A 26,763-nucleotide genomic window follows, 5' to 3' on the forward strand; every position below is an offset into this window, starting at 1 on the left:
CCTGTTTCCAAATAAAATATAAAATAGGTCTGGGAGTATAGCCCGGAGGTAGAAGAGCCCCTGGGTTTCACCCCCAGTACCACCAAAAAAATAAAAATAAAAAAATAAATAAGTAAGTACATTTGTAGAGTAAGATGGCTATAATTCTTAAGCATTTTTATTATGACATAAAACATATAGAAAAATATAATTTAATAAGTTATTACAAAGAGTGTCTTGATGCTGTATAACAAACAACCCTAAAAGTCTCAGTGGTTTACAACAACAAACATTTTCTTTGAGTCTATTGGAGTTTGGCTGGGTTTGACTCCAGACTGCAGACATGGTGTGGGCATGTTCCAAGGCCTTCATTCTGAGACCCAGGCTAATAAGCCAATAGCTGCCTGGGATTATGTTCTCTTAATGGTGACAGAAACACAGGAGGAGGAACGGCTGTGAAAACATATTTAAAATCTCTGTTCACATCAAATGGATCAAACATACAGAGACTATGATTAATGGTTTTTATATACTTTTATTCAAAGGTTGGTATTATTTAGTATACTAATATAATGTTATTTTTAATATTATGTGTCCAGTAAACATTTTTGAGACTTTTTAAAAGAGTGTATTTTAAAAGTACTTTTGTGTGTGTGTGGTAGTGGGGGTTGAACCTAGGGGCTTTTTACCTTTGAGCCACAGTCCCAGACCTATTTTATTTTGAAATATAGGTTCCAGTATGTTTCTGAAAGCCTTGCTAAGTTGCTGAGGCTGGCTTTGAACCTACAATCCTTCTGTCTCAGCCTCTCAAGTACTGAGATTATAGGTTTGTGCCACCACATATGGCTAAATGTGTACCTTAAAGTACAAATAATTGTCTGTTAAAAATAAAACTATTTACCTACTATGAATATAAAAGTTGAGAGCATACACTATATGTTTATATTTGGTTTGATTTTCAGTTTTTTAAAGAAATATATTTCACAGTTGAACTTTCTTCTCTAACCTTTTCCAGTCCTTTCTTTCCTAGAAGCAACCATCATTTTCTCTATATGTACTTCCTTTCCTTTAGGCAAACAGTCCAAATTACCTTAAGACCATCAAAAATAAAGTTGCTGAGAATGTAAAAAAAACCACTAATCTGTCTCATAATGCTCCATCACCATATGATAGCCAAATTCCATTTGTCGTTATTAAGTTTCTGCAACCTTTGAACTAACTGGTAAATTGGACCATTGAGATCAAGCTTTACATATAGTGGTAGAAAGATAAAATTAATCAGCGTTCTAATGATAAATGCAATTATTATTTAACAGCAATAACCAAATATATATGGAGGCCAACTTTCTTTTCTGTTTTGTTATTTTTTCTTATAAGAGTAGTAAAAAATTCGTAAGTCATCTGAGAACTCACTAGCCCTGCATGTAATATAGGGTTAAGATCATTTTTGTTTATTTCTTTCATCAGGCATAGTAAATTAGTCTCCAAGTATTAGTCTTATTTCTAATGACTATTTTTTGGGTGTGTGTGTGTCCAGTGGGAATTGAACCTAGGGGCAATTGAACCTCCAAGCTATACCCCTTGCCCTATTTTTATTCTTTTATTTTTGAAACAGGGGTCTCACTAATTTTTTTTTTTTTTTTTTTGGTGGTATTGGGGTTCCTGGAAGCCCTTCTACCTCCGGGTTACACTCCCAGACCTATTTTTTACATTTTTTTATTTGGAAACAGGGTCTCCTAAGCCAGCGTGCAGCTGGCTTCGAACCTGCGCGATCCTCCTGTCTCTGCCTCCCAAGCACGGGGATTACAAGCGTGCACCACCACGTCCGGCTTCTCACTAAGTTTTAAAGGGCCTCACTAAGTTGCTGAGGCTAGCCATAAAATAAATCTGCGATCCTTCTGTCTCAGCCTCCTACATACTGGAATTGCAAGTGTATACCACCATGCCTGGCTTGACCAACATATAGGTTCAGGTAGAAAATTCCTCAATAAGACCCCAAAAGCCAAGGGAATTGAAAAGAGAATCAATGAATGGGATAGCATTAAATTGAAAAGTTTTTGTGCAGCATTTTGTCTTATTTCCATCACTTTGAATTGAAATTCCTTGGAAACAGGGTACTAACTACTGAATTCAATGTCAAAATAAGACATAAGAACCATCAAGAAAGGCAACATAAGCCAGGCGTGGTTGCACACGCTTGTAATCCCAGCATTTGAGAGGCTAAGACAGAGGAGGATTGCAGTACGTGGACAACCTCAGCTACTTAATGAGGACATATGCAACTCAGTGAGACCCTGTTTCAAAATAAAGAATAAAAAAATAGGGCTGGAGGTGTAGCTCAGAGGTAGAATGTCCCTGGGTTTCATCCCCAGTACTGAAAAAAAAAAAAAAAGAAAAAGAAAAGAAAGGTAACATAATTCTAAGTAATACAAAGGTTATTACTTTGTAATGAAGGAGATCTCATTCAGTTTCAGGACTATCAGAATTTATCAAGAGTGTTTTGATTTTTATTAACTAGATAAAAGTCCCTCTAGAGGTGGTAGTCAGATGTAAGGATAAATTGTTTAGCCAGAAGAAATGGTAGCTGTCTTCAGAATTCTATTGATATGAGCAATATAACCTCATAAAATACTAAAAAAAATAAATCTAAACAAACATTTTATGTGGCCTATATGCAAGAAATACTAGTCCTTTTTGTAGAGACTAGAAATAACAGTTGACTAAAAAAGTTATGTTTCTGGGTGGGAAAGCTGAATATTGTAAAGATGTCACTTATTTCCCAGTAAGCATATACTCTTAACATAACTTCAGAATTCTAATAGGTTCCCAGTTATCATGGAAATTCCAAGCTGCAAGCACATGGTGGATTAGAGCAGGTAGCTATGCTCTACCATCTCTGTCTGAGGAGTTATGTAGAGATGACTTAAAGTATATAAGAGAATGTGCAAATACTGTCCCATTTTATATAAGGGACTTGAGCATCCACAGATTTTAGTGTCTGGGGGTTGGGGGGGGGGGAATCCTGGAACCTAGAAATATATAGAAACAAGTTCAGTTTCTATACTAATCAAATAAGGGCACATTTGAATAATGAATTACCCCTATTACCAAAGTGATTTTTTTAAAATGACTGTACTCACTTTTGGAAGAAAGAATAAATTGGCACATTTTAAAAAGTATTTTTCCATTGAAATGTTTAAACTTCATAAGTGGTATAACTAGCAGATGGGAGTAAGTAGGCTAATAAACAGAAAAATATTCACAGAATTCTTTTTATTTTTTATTTTTTGTGGTTATGGGGAATGAATCCAGGGACATTCTATTACTAGCCCTAGACTTATTTTATTTTTTATTGACAGGGTCTCACTAAGTTGCAGAGAGCCTTACTAAGTTGCTGAGGCTGGCCTTGAACCTGTGATCCTCCTGTTTCAGCCTCCCAAGTACTGGGATTACAAGCATGCACCACCACCTGGGTTTACAGAGTTCTTTATACTTTTAACTCAGCCTACATTTTTAACACTAGGGGTAATCTGTGGTATTGCCATAAGAAATGTGAGAATAGGATAAAATGAATATTAATATAAACTAGAAAAGCTGAACTCTAAATTATACTCAATCCAAATTATACTTATGTAAACAAGTAAGAAATAGAGGGAAGAGATGGGTACAGTATCCATTAAAATAATTCTGAGTAGCCAGGCGTGGTGGCGCACGCTTTAATTCCCGTGCTTGGGAGGCAGAGACAGGAGGATCGCGCAGGTTCGAAGCCCGCCATGCGCGCTGGCTTAGGAAACCGTTTCCAAATAAAAATGTAAAAAAAATAGGTCTGGGAGTGTAGCCTGGAGGTAAAAGGGTTTCCAGGAACACAAGTACCACCAAATAATAATAATAGTAGTAATAATAATTATTAATAATAATATTAATTTTGAGTGGTAGACCTTGTGTTTTTTACATGCATTTTCCTAATGTTGAGAATTTATACTTTTATAACAGAAACTTTGTTACAGAGCTCTGTCACAAGAAGTATTAGATTTATTTCTTATGACTCTAGGAGTAGAATAAAACTAGTAGTAAGGATTATCAGTAACCAGATTTGGGATTAATATGAGATAAACTTTTAAAATTAGAGCTATTTGTATATGGAATGAAATGGTAAAAACTCATTTTCTCAATGAAATCGATTTCTATCATCCTAATTTAACTGAAAGCTTGCTTTACCATTATCCTGATTAAACTGCATCCTGCTCCAGTTCCCCATATGCCTAATCTGCAGTATTTTCTGTTTATTTTTATATCACTAATTTATAATTTCTTTAATAATTAGTAAATACAATTTATTAAACAATAATTTATTAAATAAAATTAACATAATTTATTAGATGCAATTGTTGAGTAATTTATAATTTGTTAAACTACCAGAGAATTTGCTCATTTGTTGTATACTATGTATCTCCCACCTCTAGAAATCTGGCTTTTGAAAGCAAAGATTCATTTCTGTTTATTTCACTCATATATTCTAAGAAACCTGTGCACCGGCTAGCACATGGACGGTACTTGAGAGGTATTCAGTGAATTGATGACTGTTCTTACTAATTGTTCTTATTTTACCTCCTCAGCACAGCCTTTACTGTTGCCATATAAGCCATCTGGTAGTGTAAGGATGTACTATGTCCCACAATTAGAAAAAGTCCCTTCAATTCCGGATTCCAAATCTGACACCACCATTGAGAGCTCACATTCAGGTATTATGTAGAAATTGTTCAAAATTTTAACTTTTGAGATTTTATTGTATGTTTGCTGGCTGGTTCTTAAATGAAAATCAAAGTTCAGTGCTCTTTAAATCTTTCTTTGAAATATGGACCTTTTCATGCTTTGATCTCTGATTCAGGTAGGTAAGTTATTTGATTAGACATATACTATTAAACACTTAATAAATATTTGATGAAGAAAGCTACATGGACTTTTGTTTGGGTTAGTAGATTCCATGTAGAGAAAAGGTTTCTATGTTTTCTTAATTCACAATGCTCATAGTGTTTCAGTGTCTTTTTTCTTTCTCTTTTAGCCTATGTATAATTCATGTAAGTACAACAAGTATTGGTTTTGATTTAGGCTTTTCAAATAATAAAATATTTGCTATAAATAACCAGTTACTAATGAAATAAGTACAGCTGCTGGGCACCATACAACTTCTCATACCTTGAGATAAAAAAAAATTTTTTTCCAGGTTTGGGGATGGAACCCAGGGGCATTTGACTTCCAAGCTACACCCCCTCCTGTGTTTTTTATTCTCTATTTTGAAACAAGGTCTCACTAAGTTGCAGAGGGCCTCACTAAGTAGCTGAGGCTGTTTACAAACTGTGATCCTCCATTCTCAGCCTCCTAAATGCTGGGATTACAAGCATCACCACCACTCTGGGCTTTTGAGATGAAATTTTACAGCCACTTTTATTACCTACTTTTTAGTAGGTAATGAAAAAATCCAACTTTGCAAAGACATGACAGCTTTGAAAGGAATAGAATATTATCTGATGTTGAGATATTGAACTGTTGTTAGCTTGAAGATCGTGGAGTACACCAAATATTAACTAATATTTTTGTTTCCCTATAAATTGTAAAATATCCTGCAGCACCCCTATGAATTGACTGTAGAGGAACTACAGACTTAATGTTAGCAACTTCTGGAGGACTGTAAGGACTTCCTATGGGTTTTTTAAGGCAAGAGTACTGATTGGGAATACTATGAGATTTTGACCCATGGGATGGCATTTTGGGTGTTCTGCAGGGTTCACTCTAGACAGATTATTCTCTTCATGATTTTTCCATAAATCTCTATCTTTGAGCTATGTCCCCCAGACCAGTATTATTTCTTATTTTTTGAAATAGTCTTAGTTGCTGAGAGCATCACTAAGTTTTTGAGGCTGGCTGTGAACCTGTGATCCTCTTGTCTCAGCCTCCCAGGTATTGGGATTGTATGTGCCACCATGCCCAACTAAAACCTTAAATTTTACTGTATCAAACCCTTTTTCAATTTAAAAGCATTCTTTTTAAAATAGATGTCCCTAACCAGAACATATTTAAATGTTTTACTCAAAATCTACAAATATAAATGATTTCGTATTGTGATGTATGCTGAAAGTACTGCAAGGATATGTGATTAATTTGCAGAAAAAGTAAATTAGTACCTGGGAGGCCAACATAGGAGGGCATTTGCAGGTTTGCGGCCAGTATACAATGATTTAGTGAGACTCTGTTTCAAAATAAAAAAAGACTAGAAGTATAGCTCAGTGGAAGAATACATGAGTTCAATCCCAGTACCACCAAAACCAAAGCAAAGCAAAGAAAAAGAAAAACCATTGTGTTGAGATTTGTAATTCTTAGGTCATAACAAAATGATAATTTCAGAAGTTAAACCACACATAAGCTATCAGTGCTTTCTAAATTCATTTGTTATTTCTCTAGACCTATTTTAGGCTTAAAATAAGGAAGGAAACACCAAGTAAAATTAAGTTTTTTTGAGTGTAAGAATTCTGATTACATATTTTAAATAATACTTGATTATAAACATTTTTTTTACTTTATATAATTTTTTTATTGGTGCACTGTATTCATACATCATAGTGTACCCACAACGATCTTGAAAAAGAACAAAGCTAGAAGATATATATTTTCTGATTTCAAACCATATAAAGCTACAATAATTGAAACAGTGTAGTACTATTCTAAAGGCAGATATATAAACCATTGGACTTAAATAAAAGCCTAGAGCTAAATTCTTCCCTATATTGTCAAGTTATTTTTTTTTCATATTTATTTTTAATTGGTGCACTGTATTCATACATCATATGGGATACATACTTTTGTAGACATACATGCACACATTGCCCAGTCAGCCCCCACCCGATCCCCACCCCGTTCTCTCCCTATCCCCCCCTCCTATGCTTGGCTTAGTAGTTGACATCTAGTATTATAGCAATTTATCCAAAATTAAAAACGATAATCTCACATAACAGTTTCATTTGTCTGATACCAAGCTTTTGATGACTTAAAGATAACATTTCAATATTTCTTTTTGCTTTCTTTCTTACCAGAGAATATTTTTTTTCTATTTTTTTTTTTTGGTGAAACTATCATATATTTATATATTTATTTTTCAGAAAAAAAATCTATCCTAATATGGAATATGGACTCTAGGTACCCACAACGATCTTGAAAAAGAACAAAGCTAGAAGATATATATTTTCTGATTTCAAACCATATAAAGCTACAATAATTGAAACAGTGTAGTACTATTCTAAAGGCAGATATATAAACCATTGGAGTTAAATAAAAGCCTAGACCTAAATTCTTCCCTATATTGTCAAGTTATTTTTGACAAGGTTTCCACGAACATTTGGTGGTAGAAATAATAATCTTTTAACTAAATATGGTTGAAAAATAATAATTACATGGAAAAGAATAGAATTGGACCCTTACATAATCCCATATACAAATATTAACTCAAAATAGATAAAAGACCTAAATATAGATCTTAAGACTATAAACTTTTAGGAGAAAATCTGGGTCATAAAACGTCACAACATTGAAATTGGCAGTGATTTCTTGGTTATGATTTCAATGGCACAGGCAACAGAAGAGTATACAAACTCCCTAAAAAATAAAAAAACATATTGTATATCCAAAGACAATGTAAACAGAGTTAACAGTTACTAATAGAATGGGATAAAATATTTCCAAATGCTATATCTGAAGGTATATTAATATTCCAACTAGAAATCCTAAAAATTAACAACAATAAAGGCAAACAATACCCTTTAGAGATAGGTAACAGACTAACATAAATCATGAATATCCACAGATAACCAATCTTAGTTGTCTGTTGGATGGAAAATCTCGTTTCTCTAGTTCTGATGTGTGTTACCTATTTCTTCTTTGTAGTTAATCTCTTTGAGTATTTTCTCTAGTGCTGGTTTTGAAGACATAAATTCCTTCAGTTTCTGTTTGTCATGGAAGCTTCTTATTTCTCCATCTAATTTGATAGAAAGTTTTGCTGGGTAGGAAATTTTTGGCTGGAAGTTGTTTTCTTTCAGAGTTTGGAATATGTTACTCCAAGCCCTTCTGGCTCTCATGACTTGGTTTGGGAAGTCTGGAGTGATTCTAATCGGTTTGCCTCTGAATGTCACTTGGCCCTTTGCTTTTGTTGCCTTTAAGATTCTCTGCTTGGCTTCCACATTGGTCATTTTGACAATTATGTGGCGTGGGGATCCTCTTCTCCGATCCTGTCTAAAGGGAGATCTATAAGTTTCCTGGACCTGCATATCGACCTCTTGCTCTATGTCTGGAAAATTTTCTGCTATTACTTCCTTGAAGAGATTGTTGATCCCTTTGGTTTCACTTTCTTTTCCCTCCTCTATTCCAATTATTCTTAGCTTAGCTCTCTTAAAATGGGCCCATATTTCTTCAATATCAGATTCCTGCTGTCAGATATTTTTTCTTAGATTAGAAACTATGCGTTCATTTTTGGAATGATCATCTTCTAAGAGCGAGATTCTGTTCTCCATGTGTTCTAATCGGTTGTTTGTGCTTTGAATTGAGGCCTTTACTTCATTAATTGCATCCTTTATCTCTTTTTGGCTCTCTCTGAGTTCTTTTCGAAGCACCTCTATTATTTCTACAGTTATTTTCCTGATTTGATCTTCTAGAAATCTCTGATTTTCTGTTTTATCGGGTTCTGATGTTGTGAGCATTCATTGCTCCAGTATTATTCCTCTTTCCCATGATTTCGGAAGTTTGTGCCTTCTCTGGGTTCTTCCCTTGGGTCACTATGACTTCACTTAAGGTGCTCTGGATCTCGAGTCAGTAGTATCTCAGACCCCACTACTCCTTTACTGGGTTTTATCACAGAGTCTCCGACCCAGAGAGTCGATAGAGGCTGCTTTAGACTGTGGGGGGTGCCAGGTTGCACGTTCTCCTATGGTGTGATATCACTGCCACCGCCCCTCTCCCACTGGGTCAAGTCCCAGTGAGTACAGTACTGGGATTTCTCCGCTGTGGCCCGCAATTTGACTCACTGTTCTTGAGTACGCAGATGTAGCTGTAGTGAATTCGGTGCTGCTACCGCGGGTGGCAGTATGGCGGCGCTGCTACGCACTTGGCTGTTGGGCTGGCGTTTTTTTTTTCTTGGTTTTGATTTCCACTCTGAATCCCTGCAGCGTGTGTTGAGCTCAGACACTGGGAGCTTTAGATGTCCTCTGCGCCGAGAAATCCTGCCTGGCTGTTCCGCAGCAGCTCCCCTTGGCTTGCTGTGGCCGTCCGTGAATTCGCCGGTGCCTCCGGCAGTATGACGCTGCTGCCGCGTCTCGATTATAAACATTTTTAGGACTTAATCCATGTCAATACTTAGTGTAAATTTTTATTTGTGGATCCCCCAATATTTATTGACCAAGTGGTATTTATAAGTTTAAATTCATATTTCAGATAAGCTATAGATGCTATATATAGATGTAAGCAGTGCATATTTATTAAGAGATCAACATTTGGGGTGTGAATAGCCCAATATTTCTGTTTTTGAATCTTGTTCTGTTTTTGAAGTTTGAATGTTTTCTTTGCAAGAAACAAAGTAATTTTTTAAACTATATTTCTTGCCGGGCGTGGTGGCGCACGCTTGTAATCCCCGCGCTTGGGAGGCGGAGACAGGAGGATCACGCAGGTTCGAAGCCAGCCGCGTGCGCTGGCTTAGGAGACCCTGTTTCTAAATAAAAATATAAAAATAGGTCTGGGAGTGTAGCCCAGAGGTAGAAGGGCTTCCAGGAACCCCAGTACCAACAAAAAAACAAAAACCAAAAAACTATATTTCTAAGAATCTAATTTAAGCTAGTATTAGATAGGAAATAGCAGCAGCCCATCTACTACTGCAGGGAAGCAGGCCGGCTTCTCTGGTCTATATTAACAGAGATTTAACAATGAACAGTTGCTAGCTGCTCATATAAATGAACACATTTTATCAACAGGCTAGGTAAGCCACAGCTATTAACTGTACTTAAAATATTCTTCACTAGTGGGCCTTTTAAGCCAAAAGGTATTTCTCCAAAACTGACTGCTACTTAAAATAGATGGTGGCTATGTTCACAACTTAAATGCTGAAAGAATTTTTGACTTTTGACAAAGGAGCCAAAATAGAAATAAATGCTAGAGAAAAGATTTAAGAAAAATTTTTTAAAAGTTTTTTTTTTTTATTAGTGCATGGTAACTGTACATCTTAATGGGGTACAAAATGGCAGAGGCACACACAAGGATAGCCTTTTGCTGTACTATGGATGGAACCCAGGAACATTCTACCTCTTGAGCTACACCTCCAATCTTATTTTTTATTCTTTTTATTTTGAGACAGGGTCTCACTAAGTTGTGAAGGACCTCACTAAGTAGCTGAGGCTGTCCATGAACTGTGATCCTTTCAGTCTCAGCCTTCCGAATGCTGGGATTACAAGCATGTGCCACCATGCCCAGCAAAGATAGTCTTTTTTAATAGTGCTTGGAAAACCGGATATCTATATATAGAAGAATGAAATTAGAACTTTCTATCACTGTGAATAAAAGTCAATTCAGTGTGTATCAAAGACCTAGAAACTAGACAAAAAAAAAATTGCAGTTACTAAAAGGAAACATGGAATCAACTTTCTAGCACTTAGACAGTGATAGAGACTTTCTTTAATAAGACCTTTAAAGCTCAGGAAATAAAACCAAGAATCAATACATGAGATGCCATCAAATTAAAAAACTTCTATGCAAAAAAGAAGAGAGAGTGCTTAAAGAATGTGAGAAAATCTTTGCTAGCTACTTCTCTGATAGAGCACTAATAGCTAGACTATGTAAAGAACTCAGACCTCACATGAAAACAACCCAGTCAGAAAATGGGCAATTGAGCTAAACAGACACTTCTCAAAAGAAGAAACACAAATGACCAATGAAAAATGTTCATCATTAGCAGTCAGATAAATGCAGATCAAAACTTTACTGAGATTTGATCTAACTCCAGTTAGAATGGCAAGAATAAGAATACAAGTAATAATGAGTATGAAGATTTGGGGATACAGGAACTCTTACATACTGTTGTGGGATTGTAAATTAATACAACCATTATGGAGATCAGTGTGGAAGTTCCTCAAAAGACTAGAAATGGGACCACTAGCTATACCCCACTTTGGCATCTTTCTAAAAGAAAGTCAGAATAGTATAATGGCACATAAATATTCATGTTTCTAGCAGCATAATCACAATAGCAAATTATGGAACCAATCTAGGTACCCATCAGCAGATGAATTAATAAAAATGTTTACACATACAAGGGAATTCTGTTCAGCCATAAAGAATGATGTATAATTAGAATGCACTCACTAAAGTATAAAAACTGAAGCATCTATCCGGGTGTGGTGGCATATGCTTGTAATCTCACTTTTTAATGTATCCTGTAATCCAGCCTAACCACTTCTGCCTAAATACCTTTCTATCTTTCTTTGCATACCATAAAGCCTGTTTTTTCTTTTTTTTTCTTTTTTTAGTGGTACTGGGGTTCCTGGAAGCCCTTTTACCTCCGAGCTACACTCCCAGACCTATTTTATATTTTTGAAACAGGATCTCTTACGCCAGCGCGGCTGGCTTCGAACCTGCGCGATCCTCCTGTCTCCGCCTCCCAAGCGCGAGGATTACAAGCGCGCGCCACCACGCCCGGTGTTAAAGCCTGTTTTTTCTATTGTAGGTAAACGTTTCTCCTTTTCCCCAAAACTTTTCTGAGCTGGAAATAATCTCCCTCTTGAACTAATGAATGCTCCAATTTATATGTCTTCTGCTGTTGGTTTCTCTGCCTTTTATTGTTGGCATTTATTCTACATGTCTCATAGCTTCAGTTTGATTGACATCTCATTTCTCTGCAGTGCTTTCATTATAATGACTCTTTCGGATAAATGGTCTAACAGGTAAAATTTTTAAGTCATTCTTAACTCCAAGTCCTATGTTTGTGTTAATTGTATTACTTTTTCATTTTCTGTAGGGTCCAACGATGCTATTGCTCCAAATTTCCCAGCTCAGGTGCTCGGCACAAGGGATGACGACCTCTCAAACACTGTGAACATTAAACATAAAGAAGGAATCTACAGTAAGAGGGCAGCAACCAAAGCATCACTGTTGGTGGAGAGGAAACCCTCTCAGAAAGATAATGCAGGTAACTGGAATGGCTTTCTGTGTTTTGTAACTTGCATTCCCCTTTTCTTTCTAAATAAGAGTATTGTCTAGTCTTTATTTGTTTTCTGACTTGTTACATAAAATTTTCTCTTATTATTTTATTGGACATATTCAAGAAGGTAAAATTTTTATAAAGTCTTTTAAAATGTTTCAAAAATTTTTGAAAACTGCAAACTTTGTTTTCACATGGGGAATATGCTACAAATTTGAAATGTCTTATAGACTGAAATTTATAGAAAATATTGATTAAATTGCCTCATGAATTTATTCCTATGAGATATTGCAAACAAACATGTTGGATTCTATAGGGAGATATGTTCTCATATGATGTCTTAAAGTTTTTTTGCTTTTGCTGCCAACATTTTAAAATAAGATTTGGCGCTCCTTCCCTACCCACACCCCACCCCCTTAAAACACCACAGTATCTAGTCATGCCCAGCTCACACTCCTCCATGGCCGTAGTCAGCTGCTCTGAGCATGATTGAGTCTACAGATAGAGCCTCCTTTCTCCTGTTTGCTTCCGTCTCCCTCTGTAATTCATGGGACCAGTCTACTTTATTCATTCGCCACATTTGTCTTGTTTCTGTGGGTATTTGTGTTTTGAACCTTATTCTGAATGTAGGACCTATTGTTTTATGAAGCTTTCACCCTTTAGGGATCCACTTACTTTTTTTTCTTCTTCATCTCTAGCATTGTACTTCTTTATTTAATACATGGTAATATTTATTAAATGAAAACTTCAGTGGCTACTGAAAATTCCTTGTGTGTAGTTGGCGTTTATGTTACATTTACAAATTACAAATTACTTAGTCAGAGTACTACTGATCCCAGGATAGTGTAAAAGCATAGAATGGCTCTGTGTTCAGGTTAATGATTTGTATAATGGTATCGATGCCTTTGTGAAAAAAAACGGATTGAAGTCTTGCTTGCTAAAGCCAAGACATTTATTCTTCTAGACAACTATTGTTTCACTGCAAAGCATGTTGAAAGCTGTGTGTAAATCTCTTTTGAAACAAGAGAAAGGAGGCATATTTCTCAGTTTATATTGAGACTCTAATAAAAGTAGAAATATTTTTTTATAAAATGTTTTATAAATGAAAACTCGGATGCACTAAGGTATCCCTTACCTGTTTGCACTATCCGTATGCTAATGGCAGTTAGGTTGATACAGATAACCCCCAAGGTTCAGAAATCTTAGAAACTTCAGGAGGTCATGGATACGGAAAAAAAAAATTGGCAGGGAACAAAGTGATGGTTAAGTGAACTAAAAAATTCACCTTTTGTATCCCACTCCAAGGCTTTGTTTGGTGTAAAGATGGCACATTTGAAATAAAACTGGGCTCAGGTATTGGAGGGCTCCCACAATCTCCCATCTGTTGATAATCCTTGTATACTTTGTAAGGAAAGGCCCTCCTCCTGGCTGAATGCTTTGTAGTCGTTTTGGAGGAAGCCCAGCCTCACAGCTCCTACCTGAGAGGATTAAAGCAGCAGCACATAGGGTAGAACACCTGCGGGAAATTGATCAGTGACTTATGTATGCTAAGTGAGCCCATTAAATAAGATATTAAAAGTAAAGATCTTCGTAGAAGGTTTGGAATACAAAAGTGAGACATCTTTTAGAGCATAGAACATAAAGAGAAGGAAAAGACTTTTAAGACTTTTTGAGATTGGCTCCAAAACTTCAATATCTAAAAATAATTATTCCATAGAAAGGAGAAGATAAGGAATAGATCCCAGAACTCAAGGATCTGACTTTCTATATTTGAAAGAGACTATCATGGCACAAAACCTTGTAATTTCAAGCCACTAATTAGAGAAGAGATTGTAAAAGTTCCCCAAAAGAAAACATAGGCCTCTGTTTTATGATAAAAGGTCTTGAACTAGTTTAGATTAATGATGGAGGGAAAAAAAGGTCAAATTGATATATGTAGATATTTTCAATTTCATTTATAAGGATGAAGTGGGAATTGGTACATATTAACTTAGCAAATGCACAAACAGGGTAGCTATTCCTAAGGAAAAGCAGAGGTTTCTAAAATAGAAATTGTGTAAGTATATAATACTGTTTGGCAATGGTTATTAGTTTCATATCCTGGTCATGTAAATACTGGATGTTGGTTTAAAAGGAAATTGCTTAATTAGTTCCCACTTTTTTTTTGTGTGTGTGGTACTGGGGTTCCTGGAAACCCTTCAACCTCTGGGCTACACTCCCAGACCTATTTTATATTTTTATTTGGAAACAGGGTCTCTTAAGTCAGCGTGGCTGGCTTTGAACTAGCACTGTCCTCCTGTCTCCGCCTCCCAAACGCGGGGATTACAAGTGTGTGTCACCATGCCCGGCTAGTTCCCACTTTTTATATAATATGTGAATATTGAACATTAACTTAGGGCAAAAACAAATAACAAAATCAAGAAATGGGCAACTGAATTGAATAGACACTTTACAAAAGGAGATACAAATGGCCAATAGATACATGAAAAGATGTTCAACATCATTAGTCATCAGGGAGATGCAAATCAAAACTACCCTGAGATTCCATCTAACCCCAATCAGAGTGGCAAGCATAAAGAAGTCAAAGCTGACGAGGATGTGGGGAAAGAGGAACTCTTTTACACTGTTGGTGGGAGTGCAAACTAGTTCAGCCGCTATGGAGATCAGTGTGGAGATTCCTTATAAAACTGGAATGAATCCACCATATGATCCAGCTATACCACTCCTGGATATCTTTCCAAAGGGCTTGAATCAGAACAACAGTAACATATGCATACCCATGTTCATAGCAGCGTAATTGGTAACAGCCAAAATATGGAATCAACCTAGGTTTCCATCAACAGATGAATGGATTGCAAAATTATGGGAGACAGACACAATGGAATTCTACTCAGCTATAAAGAAGAACAAAATCATGTCATTTGCAAGAAGATGGAAAGTACTGGAGAACATTATGTTAAGTGAGATCAGCCAAGCACAGAAAGAGAAGGGACATATGTTTTCTCTAATATGCTGAAACTAGGGAGTGTTAGGAATACCAGAGGGACTCCAGTAAAGGAGGGGAAACCTCAGCAAATCTAGAATGGAAGGGTAGGAGAGGAAGAAGGCTGGGGTTGGTTAATGGAGGAGCTACATTCAAATATGTGTAAAAGTATGAATGGAGCATGGTCAATGTGGACACTCATTGTTGGAAGGGGGAGGGAAAGTTGGGGAGGAGAGGAAGTTGAGAAGACACCAAACACAGTCTCAATGTATGCCATTTTCAATATGATTTACATAAAAATAAAAAAAAGAAATGAAGCCAAAGGGACATGAAAGAACATTGTAGAGAAAATTACAAACTACATCGAAATATATGAAGAGAGGCCTAAAATAGAGAATTACATTATAGCCATAATAAATTAAAGGTGTCAGTTCTAACCAAATTAATTTTTTTGGGTGTGTGTGTGTGTGTGTGTGTGTGTGGTACTGGGGATAGAACCCATGGCCATTCTACCTCTGAGCTACACCCTCAGCCCTATTTTTTATTCTTTATTTTGAAGCAGGGTCTCACTGAGTTGCAAAGGGCCTCACTAAGTAGCTGAGGGTATCCCCTGAACTGCGAACCTCTTGTCTCAGCCTCCCAAATGCTGGGATTACAAGCGTGTGCCACCAAGCCTGGGTAATCAAATTAATTTTTAAATTCATTGTGTTGTTACTCAAAATTCCATATGGTATTGAAAATGTAACTTGATAAGCTGATTCTAAAAATTTTTATGGCAAATTGTATAGTATATTTTAAAAATAAAGTAAGTGAACTTGCCATATCAGACAAGGAGAATTATTATATATGTAGCTTATTTACAATATATTTTTTAATGGAATGAACAGAAAAATGAAGCATAGTGGTGACCCAGAAACACACACATGAATGTGGAAACTTAATATATACAGAGATGGTATAAAAGTCTATGGTGAAAGGATGAAGAAGAACTCTTTAGTAGTGCTTAGATGATATATGTAGGAAAAATGAAATCCGATAAATCTGGCACATATTGAACAAAAATGTATTCTAGGCATATTCAATGTAAGAAGGAAAATTTGTAAACTTTGAAAATTTAGAAGATTTATTCTTACGACCATGTTATAGTTAAGGATTTCTTAAGACACAGAAAGCACAGGTCCTGAGGCAAAATAAATAAATCTGACATTGTTAAAGTGAAAAATTTCATGCCTAAAAGAAATCATGAACTATTAAAAGATAAGGCACAGCCAGGTGTGGTGGCGCACACTAGTAATCCCAGCATTCGGGAGTTTGGGACTGGAGGATTACTGTTTGCGGACAGCATCAGCTACCTAGTGAGGCCCTCTGCAACTCAGTGAGACCCGGTTTCAAAAATAAAGAATAAAAATAGGGCAAGGGGTATATCTTGGAGGTTGAATGCCCCTGGGTTCCATCCCCAGACCTGCAGCAAAAAAAAAAAAAAAAAAAAAAAAAAAAAAGGCACAGACTTATAATAAGATATTTGCAACTCACGGCCTATGGGAAGTTTTATAGAAGTAATCATTATAGTGTTTTGTAAAAAAGAATTAGAAATAATGTTCTGTTACTCAGCAAGTGAGTGGATATGTTAATATGATAGAACAGTACACTAACTTGAGAATCAGTTAGAGGTACATGACTAAATCTCCAAATCATGATACTGAGTGAGAAAGGCATGTTGCTGAAGGAACATACAGTAATGTACCCTTAAAAGCGCAGAGTCAAAATAAGGTTTTATTACTGCTTAATATTATCTTAATTATTGTTATTAATATTAATTAATGTGAGGTAGGAAAGAACTCAAAAACATCCTTGAGATTGATAAACTAAATTCAGTACAGTGGTTGCTATTGAGAGAATGATATTATTGAGACTTTACACACACAAAAATCACTGTCTGTTTTATTTCTTAAGCTCAGTTGCAGATATCTGGGTATTCATTGTTATTTATACTTTTGGTATGCCTAAAATATTTTATTAACTTCTTTTTGAAGATTTAAAGACGTTTATTAGAAAGATAGAAATACAGCTCCATACCAGACTGGCATGGAGGGGTGACTTGAAATGAATACACCCTTAACTTTTTAAAAGTATTCTAAGGTGGGGGTAGTGTTGCATGCTTGTAATCCCATTACTTTCGAGGCTAAGACAGGAGGATCACGGGTTGGAGGACAGCCTCAGCAACCTAGCAAGGCCCTGTTTCAAAACAAAAAATAGATAAAGATAAATAAAAAGATAACTTAGGTAAATGCCCCTGGGTTCAATCTCCAGTACCACTGAGTGAATGAACAAATAAATGAATGAAATGTTCTAAAAGTTTCAGAAGATAGGTAAAGAGGTTAAGAGGATTGAAGTAATGGAAATAAAAATTAATGAACTAAAAACAGCTTGATAAATGAAACTAAGACTGATTCTTTGTTGTATTTTTAGTAATCTATTGCCTTTCTGATTTCTCTGTTGGGAATATTCATGTGTAGAGGTAGGAAGAGAAGTATAACCAATTTTAAAAAAAGAAGAGAAAGTATTAGACAAGTTTAATTGTGTGTTTTTTAGTCATCTTTATTGCATTTTGGATTTCTCTGTTGAAAAATATTCATGCTTAGAGGTAGAAAATGAAGTATAACCAATTAAAAAAGAAAAAGTATTAGACAAGTTTAAAAGAATATAACTATAATTTTGCAATCCATTCATCTGTTGATGGAGATCTAGGTTGGTTCCATACTTTGGCTATTACAAACTGTGCAGCTATGAACATGGGTATGCATATGTTAATGTAGTTCTCTATAATGGATTGCAAAATTATGGGAAATACACACAATGGAATTCTATTCAGCTATAAAGAAAAATAAAATAATAGCATTTGCAAGAAGATGGAAGGAACTAGAGAACATTATGTTAAGTGAGATTAGTCAAGCACAGAAAGAGAAGGGACATATGTTTTCTCTAATATGTTCAAGCTAGGGAGTAGTGGTAATACCAGAGGGACTCCAGATGATGGAGGGGAAATCTCAGCAAAGCTTGAATGGAAGGATAGGAGAGGAAGAAAGCTGAGGTTGTTCAATGGAGGAGCTACATGCGAATATGTGTAATAGGCTAAATATCACATGGTTAACCTGGACACTCTCTATTGGGGGGGAGGGGGAAGGGCATGAAGCACAATGTAAATGTACACCACTCTCAATATGTTCCACATATAAAAAAATAAAAATTAAAATAAGAATAATAAGCAATTAAAAAAAGAATATAACTACATGGGATTTTTAAAAGTTATATGAAAATGCTATCTAAAATCTAGATGTCCTGTAAGTGCTTTTTTTGGGCTGTATGTATGACATTGCAAAATTGACTTCATAAACAAAAAAAATTTTTTTTGAATAGGTCAGAGAGTTCCAAAGTGTTATTCAAATGCTTAGACTTTGAAAAACATAATAATAAACTTTTTTAAAAAAACTTGCATCAAGCCATCAAAGAACAAATTCTAAAGTGTTATTTTATTAAATGTTATTATATATAGAAAAATACTGAAAACTTTCCAATTCATGTTATAAATTTTTGCATAGTGGGGCCTAAGAGGTTTTTTTTCTTCCCCTAATACATAAAGGGCTTGGGGATTTATTTATTGGAGGTAGGAGGGTTGCTTGTCTTTTTTTTTTTTTTTTTTTTTTTTTTTTTTTTTTTTGCGGGTCTGGTTTGGAACCCAGGGACATCTGACCACTGAGCTACAACCCCCTGCCCTATTTTTAATTCTTTGTTTTGAAACAGGGTCTTACTAAGTTGCAGAAGGCCTCACTAAGTAGCTGAGGCTGTCTGTGAACTGAGATCCTCCTGTTTCAGCCTCCCAAATGCTAGGATTACAGGCGTGCTCCACCACGCCCACACTTGCTTGTCTTTTCTGTTTATTATATTTTCATTCTCTGTGAGATTAAATGATGTCATTACAGAAGTCCCAGTTCAGATGCCCATCACTGGAGATGAGAATCTTTCAGATGGAAAACAGAAAGAGGAGACCATCAGTGAAAAGGCAGTAACCAAGACTGCCTGCCTTGAAAAACAAGAACCCTTGCCGAAAGACACTGCAGGTAGATGAATGGAATTGTCCATGTATTACTTTCTTCTAGTTTTCTAAAATGAGACCATTCCCTCAAGAATATAAACAGAAACAGATTTTTATTTTTATTTTTTTGTGGGTCTGGGAAGGAACCCAGAGACATTCTTCCACTGAGCTACACCCCCAGCCCTAATTTTTATTCTTTATCTTGAAACAGGGTCTCACTGAGTTGCAAAGGGCCTCAATAAGTAGCTGAGGTTGTCTGTGAACCACAATCCTCAGGTCTCAGCCTCCCAAATGCTGGGATTACAAGCATGCACCATCATGCCTGGATCAGAAACATATTTTTAGTCTCTTCTTGACCCTCCTCTGTCTTGTTCATATGTTAAGGTATTTCTAGCTACAGTTTTAGTATACTTTGGCAAGTATAAAACTGACAGTTTTATAACTCTTTGAGGTATTCCTGGAGAATATTTAATATAATATGGAAATTAATCACATTGTCAGAAATTCACTTAATAAACTGTTTCCATTTACTGGTAAATACTTTCATTCCAGGCAATATACTCTAATACTTTTGTTATACCTAAGTCTTTATTGTTTAGGAATTAATTTTGTTTACTTCTGAATTATATCTACTTATTTTAATTCAATATGATTATGCAGATTAAGACTCTTTATAATTAGCATTATAGTTTAAGTAAGGATTATGTTTGGCACTGAGAGATGAAAGAGAAAATAAAATATCAGCTTAATGAAGAAAACATATTTCATTCTCAAAAAATTCAGAGGAAGGCATCCTCTAGGTTTGACATGCTCCAGAGTATCAAATGCTCTTTTTCTTCTGTTGCTCTGACATTTTTTACTGCCATTTTCAAGCTCTAGCTATGAGTCCATACTTCTCAGAAGTTATATGTATATATCATTCCCTTTACATTGTACTTGCCAGACTGAGTCACACAATTTTACCACACCACATTGTTAGGAAGTCTGAGAGTCTTTATTCTCATAACCATATGCCCAGCTAAATTAGGACCCTATTTTAGTTGAAAAGGAAAACGGATATTATACGACAGCTGGTATTTCTGCTGTAATTATAAACTAGAAACATTTTTTAGCAGAATTAGCCACTTTTCTTTTTTACATACTGCTTTTTTTTTAAGAAGTTATATTATATTCTGGAAAACACTTTAAAAATGTTTTTTCCTTTTTTACTGTTGCTAAATGAAGAAGTAGTTTTTATCTTGTTAGTCTCCTAATAAGATTTAGTCTCATTGACCATAAGAATAAAATCTATGTTCTTTTTAAAATAGTCTTCTAGAACATTAGAGCCAGTTCCCAAAGAACATTTCAAAGGCTAGTTCTCACCCTTTTTCCTTGTAGTTCTGTAATCAAACCATATATGTGCTCTAGTTCTTAGATGCTCATTTACTTTCCTGACGCTATTGTTTTGTAATTATTTTCTTTAAAATGCCTTTCTTTCTCTACTTCAAGGTATAGCCCATATTCTAATGTCCTAATCAATTTCTCTACTTCAAGGTATAGCCCATATTCTAATGTCCTAATCAAGTAGTTGTCCAGAGTTCTTCTCTGATACTTCTTGCTAGAATTAGTTTTTCTTAATTTTAATACTTATAGTCTCCTTCGTGGTATAATTCTTTAACTTTGTATGCCATCAGTTTAATGTGCATGTTCTTTTTTTTTTTTTAACTTCAGCTTAGATAATTTTCTGTACATGTTTCTGATTGATCTTTTTACTTTTTTAATACCAGTAACAATGCCTTCATATGCCTTTCACATAGTAGATGCTTAGCGGTATCTTAAAAAAAAATTTTTGTCAATTTCCTGTCTGTACATTGTGATAATTTTCTTATCTTAGGTTCCAGTGGTGCTCCTGCTGGGGAGATTTCTATTGAAGTGCAAGACAAAAAGATTGAAGACCTACCAGACACTGAAGCCATTAAGCAGAAAGAAGAGATCTATGATAATAGGACTACTTATAAGGAAGCTTGGCCAGAAGAGAAAAAGTCCTTACAGATAGATATTTCAGGTAATGGGATTTATTGTGTATGTGCATGTGCACACACCTGTGTGCTTCTGTTTCATTCTGATGAGAGTGCAGCTTAATTTAAAGATTTTTTCATTGAACATGTACAAACTTTTCCCCTTTACTTTGGGCTCTAAAATGTACACTATAGCTGGGCCTGGTGGCGTATGCTTGTAATCCCAGCGCTTGGGAGGCTGAGATAGAAGGATCTCATAGGTTCAAAGCCAGCCGTAGCTACTTAATGAGGCTCTCAGCAACTTAATGAGACCCTGTTTTAAAATAAAATAGAAAATAGGTCTGGGAGTATAGCCTGGAGGTAGAAAAGCCCCTGGGTTCCACCCCCAGACCACACACACACACACACACACACACACACACACACACACACACACAAAATAAAATGTACACTATAACAATTTATATAGCATTTATATTATATTCAGTATTACAAGAAGTATAAGCTGGATGCAGTGGTAAACACCCATGATCCAGTACTTGGGAGGCTGAGACAGAATTGAAGGTTCAAGGCCATCTTCATTAATTTAGTGAGACCCTCAGCAACTTAGTAAGACTCTATTTCAAAATTAAATAAAAAGGGCTGTGGATATACCTCATAAGTAGAATGCCTCTGGGTTTAATCTCCGGTATGGAAAAAAAGGTAACAATGATTTGAAGTATAGAGGAAGATGTTCTTAGATTATAGCAAATTCTTCTCCATTTTGTATAAGGTACTTGAGCATCCACAAATTTTGGCATCTGTGGCAGTTCCTGTATTTAGTCCCTCAAGGATACTAAGTTTACTTATGTAGTATTAGAAGTGAAACATCAGGCCCAGAGTGGTGGCGCACACCTGTAATTCCCGTGCTTGGGAGGCTGAGACAGGAGGATTGCACAGTTTCAAAGCCAGCCTCAGCTACTTAGTGAGACCCTGTTTCCAAATAAAATAGAAAATGGGTCTGGGAGTATAGCCCAGGGGTAGAAAGTCTCTGGGTTCTACCCCCAGTACCACAAAAATCAAACAAATGAACAAACAAACAAACAAGCGAAACATCATGTCTGTACTGAAAACTTAAAGCTTAAAGGTATTCCAGAAGGTTGTGACAGACACTGATACCATCAAAACAAACTTTTTAAAAATTGTAGTAAGAGAGTCAATCAAACCAACGTGAGTTTGTCCATGACCCCATTTTTATTACATAAAGAGCAGGTATATAGAACATGAGCTGTTACTGCCTTGCTTTCCCCTTAGAGGAAGACAGAGTATCTAGATGAGAGAAAGGAGCCAAAGAGCTACTACTACTCACATCAAGAAAGTGTGAAGTTCTTTTTGTGTGTGTGTGGTACTGGGTTTAGAACTCAGGGGCATTCTACCTCTGAGATACACCCCCAGCCCTATTTTTTATTATTTTGAAACAGGGTCTCACTGAGTTACAATGGGCCTCACTAAGTAGCTGAAGCTGTCTGTGAACTACGATGCTCTTGTTTCAGCCTCCCAAATGCCACCCAGCTAAGAATCTATAATCCCCTGTACTTTGGATGCTGAGACAGGAGGATCACGGGTTCAAGGACAGCCCCAGCAACATAACAAGCCTCTCTGGAATGGAGAGAGACCTTGTTTCAAAACAAAATATAAAAAGGGATGAGGTTAGAACATTATGATGAGTGAGATTAGCCAAGCACAGAAAGTGAAGGGCCATATGTTTTCTCTAATATGCATGAGCTAGGGAGTATTTGGACTACCAGAGAAACTCTAGATAATGAAGGAGAAAGCTCAGTGGAGTCAGAGGGGTTGGGGGAAGAGGGAGACTGAGTTTCATTAATGTAAATACTACCGTTGACTGTGTTTATACATGTGACTATACCAGTGGCAATCTCAGTACTTGGTATTGGGAGGGAGAGAAATAGGGAGTCGGGGTGGGGGGCAGCAAGGACTGTGTGCATGTATGTCATTGTCAATCTGATTTACATTATGCTGTGAGACTATAGTGCATCATTAAAAATATTAAAAAAGGAATGAGGTTGTAGCTCAGTGGTAGAATGCCTCTGGGTTCAGTCCCCAGTGTCCCCCCCCCAAAAAAGTATAAAATAAATGATTTTCAGTGAGGGTGTCAAAATTATACAATAGGGAAAGGATAATGTCTTCAACAAATAGTGCTGGGAAAATTAGATAAACACATACAAAAGAATGAATTTGAATTCATACTTTTACATTGTATATGAATATTAACTAAAACTGGATTTGAGACATAAACATTGACTTGAAAACCATAAAACTCCTTGAAGAAAAAGTTCCAAGAAACTGTAATTGGCAGTGATTTCTTGGATATCACACCAAAAACACATGAAACAAAAGCAAAAAAAGACAAAATTATATCAAGCTTAAAAACTTCTATATGTCATGCTCGCTTCAGCAGCACATATACTAAAAAACTTCTATCTGTCAAAGGAAACTGTGCTCACAGAATGGGAGAGAGACAGAGACAGAGACATAAAATATTACCCAATCTTGATAAAGAGAAATCCTCTTATATGCTGCAACATGAATGAACCTCAGGATATTGTACTAAGCAAAATAGGCCAGCCACAAAAGAGCAAATACTGTTTCCACTCACATCAAGTATTTAAAGTAGACAAAATTAAGCCAGGCATTGTGGCACATGCTTGTAATCCCAGCACTTAGGAGGCTGAAACAGGAGGATCACACAGGTTTGAGGCCAGCCTCAGTTACTGAGTGAGTCTCTCAGCAACTTAGTGAGGCCGTGTTTCCAAATAAAGTATAAAATAGGTCTGGGAGTATAGCCCGGAGGTAGAAAAGCCCCTGATTTCCACCCCCAGTATCACAAAAATAAATAAATAAAGTAGAGGAAATTATAGAAACAAAGTCGAAAGTTGGCACAGTCATGTGAATGTGTCTAACATCGGACTACGCTCTTAAAAATGGTTAAGATGGTAATTTTGATGTTACATTTTTTTAAAACCACATACACACAAAAAATGCATAAGATGAAGAAACAGAACACTGTAACTTGGTCATGGTAGTGTGGGAGACTGCTTGTTAAAAAAAGATGAAAATGTAATCTGTAACAGCATACTCAGAAAGACAAGAAAATTTGTTCTTAATGTTTTATACTTTGAATAATTCCAGAAGACAAAAAATATATGTAATTAAAGCTGATGAAAAAGGAGATTTAGAAGATAGAAGAACAAGTTGAAGTGAAGTATTTGTACTCATTAAGAGATGAAATGAAAGCAATTTGAGAAAATAATGGGATTTGAGGACTGACAGTGAAAATCCAACACAATGTTTGTTGCTGTCTCTAAAAAATAAAAAGTAAGCCGGGCGTGGTGGCGCACGCTTGTAATCCCCGCGCTTGGGAGGCAGAGACAGGAGGATTGTGCAGGTTCGAAGCCAGCCGCGCGCGCTGGCTTAGGAGACCCTGTTTCCAAATAAAAATGTAAAAATAGGTCTGGGAGTGTAGCCCGGAGGTAGAAGGGCTTCCAGGAACCCCAGTACCACCACCAAAAAAATAAAAATAAAATAAAAAGTAAAATAAATTTATATAAGAAGGAATTTAACCTGTAGCTTAGAATGACATGCCATGTTCTAGGTGAAGTGTGTGTGTGTGTGTGTGTGTGTGTGTGTGTATTTATTTATTATCTACTGAGATGAATATTGATAGTACTGAACTCCAAAGGAAAAATGAGTGAATTTAGAAAAGCAAAAAGAAAATCAGAAATGGGACAGAGGAAAGGGAGTCAAAAGGAGGTGTACTTGAGTTACCTTCATCTTTAAAAAGCTGGTATATCAAGAAATGCATGTGTAAGTATTGTATTTGAAATTATAAAAAATATCCCTAAAATAGTTAAACTATAAAACACTCTAAATACTTAGAAAAACAGCAGAGGGTAGTAAGCATGGGGGTAGAGGGAGGAAAAAGCAAAAAGAAAGTTAATTTGTAACAAAAGAAAAGTACATAAAATGAGGGAATAAAAAGCATACAAGATATATTTAAATAAAGTTTCCTATAGAAAAAATTCTGTAATTGAATTAAAAGCAAACTCATTCTTGTGCCCTTTGAAAGTAAAATGACTCAGAAAGATTAAAAGAAAAACTTAGAGACATTAGAAAGAAATTCGGGGACATTAATATAGATGAGATTAAATTCAACACCAAAAGTTTTGCAGAAATTAAAGGAATATTTTATACTGATTTGCAGTCTACAATAAGAATACCTTGTACAACTCTTTAAATATTAAATAACTTAGCATAAAAACACATAAAATGAAAACTGGGAGCTCTATCAATAAGGAAGTTTATGTTGCCTTAAAGAATAAAGATAAGAGCTAGGTGTGTTGTCACATGCCTGTAATTTCAGTAGCTGGGAGGCTGAGACAGGATTACAGATTTGAGGACAGTCTCAGCAATTTAGCAAGACTCTTTTTCAAAATAAAAAGTAAAAAGGACTAGGAGTGCAGCTCCGAAGTGGCATGCCCAAGTTCAATCCCCAGTACCACCAAAAAATAAATAAAACTGAAGATATGGAATGATACGAAAACACTCAGGATTATTTTCAGGCAAAAGATGTTTTGGTTTTTTGTTTTGGTGGTACTGGGGTTCCTGTAAACCCTTCTACCTCCGGGCTACACTCCCAGACACCTATTATTTATATTTTTATTTGGAAACAGGGTCTCTTAAGCCAGCGAGGCCAGCTTCAAACCTGCGCAATCCTCCTGGCTCCACCTCCCAAGCGCGGGGATTACAAGCATGCGCCACCATGCCTGGCTAGGTAAAAGATGTTTTAAGGAAAGAGGAATTTGTGTGTCGGAAAAAGTAAAACAGACCATAAATTAACAAAATCTATAATTTTCAAAAGAATGGACAAATATAAAGTAGTAGGGATGGAGCTTGAACACACATAGTTCATGACAGACCATAAAAATGAAATTGTCTTAGGGGTTGAGGATTAACTCAGTGGAAAAGTATTTACCTTGTACACACAAGGCCTGGGTTCAGTCCTCTGCACACACACCTCTCTCTCTTTCTCACTCTCTCTCTCTCCCTCCCTCCCTCCCTCCCTCCCTCCCCTCAGGTGAAATTATTTGTTTTTTAAAAAAGAGATATGCTGGGTATGGTGGTAATGCCTGTAATCCCATTACTTGGGAAACTGAGACAGGAGGGTTGCAGGTTCTCGGCTTGCAGGATTGCAGCCTCAGTGATTTGGTGAGGCCCTCTGCAACTTAGTGAAACCCTGTCTCAAAACAAATGGAACCGTCTAAAATTGGCTTAATAGGAAAAGATGCTTAAGAGAGAGGGAAAGTGGGATTTTCTTGTAGGGAAAAAAAGGGTAAGACAGATGAAAAACTAACAAAATCCTAGACTCACCCTCAAAGAGAAATGTAGAATAGTAGTAGAGTGGGAGTGTCTTTTAACCTAATTTGAT

General features: G+C 36.0%; 1 protein-coding gene across 1 annotated transcript in view; it reads left to right on the plus strand.

Annotated features, from left to right (window-relative positions):
* Positions 1-26,763, plus strand: part of ALMS1 (ALMS1 centrosome and basal body associated protein) — a gene marked incomplete at both ends in the record, with an annotated part of 141,119 nt that overhangs the window by 83,949 nt on the left and 30,407 nt on the right. The window contains 4 exons of the mRNA XM_080711409.1: positions 4,596-4,721; positions 12,023-12,193; positions 19,169-19,306; positions 21,155-21,325. Of these exons, the coding sequence (XP_080567535.1) occupies positions 4,596-4,721; positions 12,023-12,193; positions 19,169-19,306; positions 21,155-21,325 (606 nt within the window). The remainder of the gene's footprint in view (positions 1-4,595; positions 4,722-12,022; positions 12,194-19,168; positions 19,307-21,154; positions 21,326-26,763) is intronic.

Source organism: Muscardinus avellanarius, assembly GCF_963383645.1.
Source record: "Muscardinus avellanarius genome assembly, chromosome: 15".
Lineage (NCBI taxonomy): Eukaryota > Metazoa > Chordata > Mammalia > Rodentia > Gliridae > Muscardinus > Muscardinus avellanarius.